This window comes from Trachinotus anak, unplaced genomic scaffold, assembly GCF_046630095.1.
Source record: "Trachinotus anak isolate AG129_WGS33_773 ecotype Australia unplaced genomic scaffold, CSIRO_AGI_Tana_v1 ptg000032l, whole genome shotgun sequence".
NCBI classification, from domain to species: Eukaryota; Metazoa; Chordata; class Actinopteri; order Carangiformes; family Carangidae; genus Trachinotus; species Trachinotus anak.
The window spans coordinates 15,408,067-15,415,723 of NW_027273883.1; the positions used below are offsets into that span (position 1 = coordinate 15,408,067).

The following is a 7,657-nucleotide window of genomic DNA, read 5'->3' on the forward strand; positions in this document are numbered from 1 at the left end:
GTAAGTGCATCTTTTATTCCCTCAGTTTTAAAATGTACTTTAATTCATAATTAATTTAAATACAAATACACATTTTAACATTTACAAAAAACAAGAATGTGATGCAGCGAACATCACATTCAGCACCACACAGTACTCAGTGAATAAAATATAAATGAATTACATGAAAAATGCACATTTATAAAGCATCTTATTACCTATAATTCCACAGAAGTATAAGTGGCATTTCAAGATGTGCATATAGGACTGTGTGGTACTATCTGGTTATTGTGTGTAAAAATAATTACAGATGAAACAATGTTGGGATTTTTATAGCTTTGTCGTTTCATTTCCTAAAGTGCTGAAGCTCACTGTACACATCTGACTGGACTCCGTGTAACTCCTACAAAACAGTAAAAGCAATTCATCATGGAAAAACACATAATATACCATTAAAACCCTAAACAGTATGATTTCCACATTTAGTGTCTTTGAGGTTTAAGTAATAATATAGTTTTACTTTACCTGGTAGGGAGATTCTGTGACCTCTGTTTCTTTCTTTGATACTGATGATGGCAGGTTTCTTCTACCTGTTCCAAACATTCACATGCCATGTTACAGCCATATCACCAGCCAGCAGACTCACAAATGAGCAGTGATGCTGATCAATTTAGTGCTCACCATCATGAGAATCCCATTCTCGCCTTCTCTTGTGGTGAGTTGCAAAGCAGAACACAGAAATAGTGATGAAGACGGTCAAAATAATGTCAGAGGCAATAATGGCGATTACAGTCTCCATGTTTATTAGGTAACAGGAGGCGCACTCTGTGAGAGAGTGGAGAGATGGGATTGAAACACAAAACCAAAAGACACAGGAACAACCTTTTTCTTTATATAGAAAAGTTAGATACCTTGCTGCTCTTCTGCAGATCCTGAAAGACAAAGAGTTAATTAAACCTCAGATGAAAACAACAGTCCCTATGTTCATTTACTATTGTTGCATCAATCAGCACACCACTAAAACACATATATAGCACACCACTCACCAAACAATGAACCCACAATACAAAGAGCGTCAGACATCTTCTTTATGTTGGTTTCAGGTTGAGGAAGAGAGAGAGCTGATGGTCACCGGTCCTTCTGATCTTTTCCCAAATGGCTGTGTTGCTGCACATAAACAAGATGTTGAAAGGCAGAGGTATGAGTGCTCACAGATGATCTGCTGGCAATACTTTCAGGGGTGTGAGGCTTTGTCAGCTTGTGACAGCGTTCAGAGGAGGAAGAAGGAGTCCACTGAGAGAAGAGGAAGCTGCTGTTTTTGTTTCTGCTCTGTAATGCCACATTCATGTGAGGGTTGCTGGTCACATATAAACAGAAATTCTTTCACTCTGTCACATTTGAGCTTTAGTATTCAGGGCTTTTTCTTCTTTAAAAAAAAAACTTTTTAACTATATACTGATACTTTAAATTAACTAATCCAAGTGACGAGAAGATAAGGAGCTGTATGAGGTCAGTTTCATTACACCTGCAGTTTCTGCTGAAACACATATGATCACACTTCAGATAATGCATTTCCTCATGACCTGTGGTTAAGTGCAGGCGTTTGGCCATAGTTACTGCTACCTAGCCTCTGAACAATTGGTAAACCACAGGTTTAGCTGTAATGTCAGCGAAATGAAAGCACACTTTCCCTGGAGACTTTCATGTTTCATGATGCTCAAATAGCTATGCCACAATCATTCAACAACAACAATTATAATAATAATGTTTATTTATATAGCATAGGGCCACACATAGAAGTGTAAAACTAATTTGATAGTATACAAATACAAACTAAAAAACAAACACATTACATACATTAATTAAACAAGACCAAATATAAAAAGTTAATTAAATACATAAGGAAATGCAGAATACATGTTAGCCCTTTAATACAAATAAGGTTAAAAAGAGATTTAAAGACAATTTAGCAAACCTGAGTAACAAGTAGCTCCAGTAGCAAAAAATATCATTCCCTCTTGTCTGGGAACAGCAATAATAATAATAATAATAATAATAATAATAACTCACAGATGAGTTATAAACCATGAACAAAAAAAACTTCAGGGTTACCAGGTTGTGAAATATCCCTTCAGTTGGTGTTTATGAAATTAAGCAAAATGCTTTGTTTTTCTTGTTCTCTAGTTAGTTCATTAGGAATTTTCCTTTAATAGGTTGTTTGACCTCTGACCTTCTGGAAAAGAGTTGGGCTTCTGACACAGTCCATTATCAACATTCATAACATTTATAATGAAAACATGATAACACTTTACAATACAGCCTGTGATTGACAGTATAATTTTATTGTATGAATGACGTACTGATGAAATACTCAGTGGTTCTCAATGTAGGTAAAGAACAAGACCTTGAGAAACAGTAACGACTGGGCATTTTAGAGAAAAGGAGAAGTAAATCATATCATGGTCATTTTTTAAATTCTTTTAATTCCACAATAGAATAAGGTATGTGGGCTGTAAAATAATGCATGGCCCACTCCCCCTCCTTAATTAAACAATAAGAAAAATGCTGTTAACACCCTTTCCCCAAAACCTTAGTTTTGTTTCCCACTTCTGTACCCTGTAGGGACCCAGTATTTACAAAATACTTATATATAGTATAATTCTCCTTTACTCTAAAATGTCCAGTAGTTACTCTCTTGCTCCCTATAGTCCTGTTTTCTTCTGCTGCTACCTACATGTAAGTAAAACTAAGAACCTGTAAGCTGATTCTTTCAACAGCATTACACTGTAAATCATGGGCTGCATCATAAAGTGCTGCCAAAAACACAACAGATTGCTGAAAAACATTTTGTTAATGACTTACTTACATTTATTATCTTTACACCCTAAGACTTTATCGGTTAATCCCCAGCCACATTTTTTACAACCTAATGTTGTTCTTATAGATACCTTACAGTTAATGTATAAAGAATTAGTTTGGCCTTGGGAGCTTGCAATTATAAAGAAGAGTCCCACAGGCTAACAGGTGAGAGGTCTGTTGAAAAAAAAAAAAAAAAAGACAAATTATTGAGAATCAATTCAAAAAACTGAAGTGGTGAGCTGCAGTTGTTTGATTTCACAGGGAGAATAACTGTATAAACAAAGAAAAAGATATAGAACTGAACCTTGACGCATTCCAGAGATTATAGGGGCTGAGGTCAGGAGAAAAAAAAGTTTGAAAAAGAAACTTTTTTTCACAAGAGCTGTATCACCTGTATATGGTGTCAAAAGCTGCCCTCCATTAAGTCTAAAGGTGAAAGGAATGGTCATATCTGAGCAGTTATGAACTCAAGGGAAATTCTGCGTTCACAACCTCTCTGCAACAATGTCCCACATTTTTGTGAGAGCAGGAGGAGACCCATGACTGTCCTTTTGAAAAACTCTGCACACAGGGTAGTTATCTCTGCAAGAGTGTTTCCACTGCATAGACAGACTACCCTGCACCAATAGAGTAGGTAGATCAGACAGATGATTCAAAGATGCCGAATTAGCTCTGGTGACCATGTTGTGTGTGTTTGACTGAAACAGCAGACAACAGTTTAACCACAGTATCACCTCAACACACAGTGGGACTTAACATCATGTGTCCTCAATCTAATCAGGTCACCTGTGTTAGTCACACTACACAAATGTCACTTGAGTACAGCATGAACTTCTATCTTTAACAGTGGGATACACATTTAGTTATATATTACAATATTATAATTATAATTATATTATAATAAAATCAGTTTTTTAGCAGTTTTAGCAGTACACATTGTGACTGAATGTAAAAGATTCTTTAGGGAGTTTTAAAGCCTTTTATACTGGACAGTGTTGTGCTCCATAGTCTATTGACCGTATATATATATATATATATATATATATATATATATATATAGTAATATATGTTTAAAAAGCAGGGTCTGAAAATTTAACAAATGTCATAATGTACTACACCATTAGCTCTTGCAGTTAGCCCGGACATTCATGTACACTTTGTCAGCTGTGAAGAGATGAGAAGAGACACAGACAGTTACCAAATATACAAAGAACACAATGAGGGGGTTTTGGTCAGTAGAGTAAGGGTATAGACTTCAAACATTCAATTAAATATGAAAAATAAACAAAGTCAACATAAGAATTGACTGCTTCCAAATTATAAGCTGTATGATTAATCAGGAGGGAGAAAGGCATAGTCTGAAAGACTGTTGGGAGGCAAGGCAGGGAACCCTGATAAAACTTTATCAACCCCAATGCATTGACTGCATTTACTTTTCAGATATAAACACTATAAAAACATGACTCATTTCAGCCCCACCGTCTTACCATTGTCTATCTTCTGACGCCGAAAGCTGGCACAACGGTAAGTGACAATGACAATGAGGAGTGTCAACAACACATCTGCACAGATGATGCCAGCTATTGTCCCAGGTTCAATCCTGTAGCAAGATGCACTGGTGTCTGGCATATACAGACAGACAATGAATGAACAGTCAGACAGAAAAAAACTGTAGGATGAAAGAGGAGGCGGATGTGAACTAAGATAAGCGGAAAGAATGACTGATCAGGCGCGGTTGTCGGCTATAGTTCTGCATTTGTGTTGCCTTTTATTCTGTTGAAATGATAACATTCATAAAAACTGAATTTCAGAGCTGTGTGTGTGTGTGTGTGTGTCCATGTGTCCTGTTTCTGTTGTTCATACCTGTGAGGGCCCCAGTCAAGTCTTATGGAGAAAGAAAAGAAACAAACAAGACTCCATCAGAGCTCAAACTTGCTATTGATATAATGCAGCAACACCTCTGTCAGTTAAGTTTCCGTCATGCAAAATGTTGTGGTTACATTTTCCTGTGTAAGACCACCTTAATGTGTGTGTTCAAGAAGAAGAGAAGAAAGCTTTAAAATCATACTTACTGCAGAAAAAAAACAGGGCAAAGATAAAGAACTTGTTGTATGCCATGTTTGTCAACTCAGGTATGTGCTTTCTGAAAGACAAAAATAGATCAAACTTTGTCTTGTGTCACATCCTCCAAAATGTAGAAATGCAAGTGTTCATTTTCGTATCCCTCAGATTTAAAAATTTATTTGATTTCAGTGGCAAAATTATCTTGGAAAAAAATCCCCTAAACAGTTTGACACAGTTAGGGTTGATTTTTATCTGTATACATAACTCCGGTGTCAGAATGAGTCATGGGTTTCTGTGTGGGAATATGACAGAAAGAGATGAAAATAGAAAATATATTGTTGAAGGATTTCTCTTAAATTGTTAAAAAATATTGGTATCAATCATCTTCATTTCATGTGACAAATTCTGTATTCAAAGTCACACAAACCTTTTCGAAGTTTACAAAACTTTCCCCCTGATATTCTGGTTGTATATCTTCAATCTAAAACCACATACTCACCATTGTGATGTGACTTGACAGACATTAAATGGTTAAAAGTTGGGAGTTAAGATCCTCATACCTGCTCTGCCCGGACTGATCTGCTGTCTGGCATCCAAAAGATGATGTGACTCTAGTTTCCCATTAGTTTTCACTTTTGTGGGCTGACGTCAAATTTTCTTCCGTCCTCCGCCTGTTTGTTTTTTGTGCAAACTTAACATGGGTTGGCAATTTGGCGACTGCAGAGTTTATCAGCCTGATTGCTGCAGGTTTAACTGTGACAGAGATGTAATAACAAAATAGAGTAGAATACACTTTAATTACCAAGTGAAGAAATTTGTCTTGGACTTTTCAGTGCAGTTTCAAAATAACGAAACGATATCACAATTCACACGCATACAGTATAGACAATGGAAAGCAATTTCACATATATATATATATATATATATAATATATTCAGTACTACATACTGCCACTCAGACACAAACCCCTTACCTCTATAAGTTTAAAATGCCGGGTGCTGTTCTCTAACTAAGTAGCTTTATATCTTCTGCCAGAGGGTAAAGTTGGGACTCAGTACAGAACATGAACTGCATCCTCTTCAGGGTGTCTTTACTGAGATGGCGCTTACAGATCAGCGAGAGACACCTACAGCCAGAGAGAAGTGAGAGAAAGGGTGTGGGGTGTTAAAATGCTAACCTCTTGCTCATCCTGTGGCTCTGCTGACTCTTAGTGGTGGGACACTATCAACAACAAAATTCTGTTTTACTTGGTACACAGATACACTTAAAATGACATTCAAGGATTTATGTTTTAATCAAACACATTTTTAAAAACAACGATTTTGTCACATATTTGTTGGTCCTCAGAATTTCTTCTACTAGCCAGTCATCTTGTCATCTTTTCAGTTTGAAAATTCAAGCTTCTGTATTTATGATTTAAAGTAGTATATGTATTTATGGTAGTTGCCCAGTTTAACTCAGAGATGATAAGTGTTTACATTATCTGTGTGGGTAAGCTACAGTTTCATTTTAGGCCAGTGCTGTTTTGCTTTTGACTTAGATTGATTTTGACTCTTTGAAACAGCAGAGGGAGCTGTGACACTATGCCACACTACAAACCACTACCTATGAAACTGAAAATATTTTAATCGTATGCAAGTTTAACTAACTTTTCCTCCTTGTAATATTTCTGCTTTCACAACTTCCATTTCATTCTCTGGGCTAAAAATGACGTCCTACAGACAAAGAGGCATCAAGGTCCTGTCCCATTCAACATAACGCATACTAGTCTGGGGACAACTTAATGGCTAGATAGTCTTTAATAACAGATTGGCCTTTCCTCAGAACAAAAACCCACAAACAACCACCTAGAATTTTATATTATTTATTCTAACTCATGCAGCCATTGGAACTGGTACACGCTAGGCAAACATTCAAACTTTTATCATTGAAGGTGACATGCACCTTCATGCCCAGCACGCCATGTGTTGATTAAATTATGATTTTCTAAATCAATGCTCTTGTGTTGTTTTAGCCTTGTGTGCCGAGAAAGCCTATACAGGGAGGAAATTCAAAAACTGTATCTATCACCCTTAATTCACCCTACAAAAATGTTATTATGTTGTTATGTATTATCCAAGTATTCAGTGAGATATTGTGTTCAAAGTAGGGGTTAGGGTCTATATCAGCCAAAAGAATTCACAACGACAATGTTATAGAAATCTACAAAAAATTTGGCAATACTACTACTACTACTACTACTACTATTACTAATAATAATAATAAGAAGAAGAATAATGACAATAAAAACAATTCATCTTTAACTTTGATAGCTAACACCGAAATTATTGTTTGTATTATTATCACAATATCAGTATTTCAGTTTTTGAATGTCACGCATATTGTCAATACCGGTACACTGTGACGGTCCTAGTTAAAAACAAGATTAAAACTTTAAAAACTTTAAAAAAACAGCCATTTGCAGCCTTCAGCTGTGTATGATTCTGGAAAAATAGAAACTGGCATGAAAGCTATGTCCTATACAGTACATATACAGTACATAGCCTGATCACTGTGATACTGTGATATACAGACACTCTTTAATTTTTCCTTTGTTTCTTTGTTACTTCTTCTTTTATTCCCTTCTTTATCTTTCAGCAAATACACAAAAACACATATAAAGAGAAGAGGTAACATTTAAAAATCAGGTTATTTAAAAAAATCATGTCCAGTCATGCGCTTAAGTTTCCCTTGGATTCCGATGGTCTTGTTTCCA

At 35.9% G+C, this 7,657-nt stretch overlaps 2 protein-coding genes across 3 annotated transcripts; both read right to left on the reverse strand.

Annotated features, from left to right (window-relative positions):
- Nucleotides 1-20: 20 nt before the first annotated feature.
- tyrobp (transmembrane immune signaling adaptor TYROBP) lies at nt 21-1,162 on the reverse strand. Its single transcript, XM_071469008.1, has 5 exons — nt 1,026-1,162; nt 891-911; nt 661-804; nt 505-569; nt 21-382 (listed from the first exon to the last, which is right to left on the reverse strand). Exons 1-5 carry the CDS (start codon nt 1,060-1,062, stop codon nt 326-328), a joined length of 324 nt encoding a protein of 107 aa, XP_071325109.1. The 5' UTR covers nt 1,063-1,162; the 3' UTR covers nt 21-325.
- Nucleotides 1,163-2,873: 1,711 nt separating this feature from the next.
- hcst (hematopoietic cell signal transducer) lies at nt 2,874-6,081 on the reverse strand. Of its 2 annotated transcripts, XM_071469010.1 has the most exons (7): nt 5,876-6,081; nt 5,463-5,655; nt 4,911-4,981; nt 4,702-4,722; nt 4,326-4,460; nt 3,957-4,002; nt 2,874-3,012 (listed from the first exon to the last, which is right to left on the reverse strand). In XM_071469010.1, exons 3-6 carry the CDS (start codon nt 4,954-4,956, stop codon nt 3,959-3,961), a joined length of 246 nt encoding a protein of 81 aa, XP_071325111.1. In that variant the 5' UTR covers nt 4,957-4,981; nt 5,463-5,655; nt 5,876-6,081; the 3' UTR covers nt 2,874-3,012; nt 3,957-3,958. The 2 variants fall into 2 exon arrangements, with proteins under 2 accessions (XP_071325111.1, XP_071325110.1); XM_071469009.1 differs by lacking the exon at nt 2,874-3,012 and having other exon boundaries at nt 3,019-4,002; nt 5,876-6,067.
- Between the last annotated feature and the right edge of the window lie 1,576 nt (nt 6,082-7,657).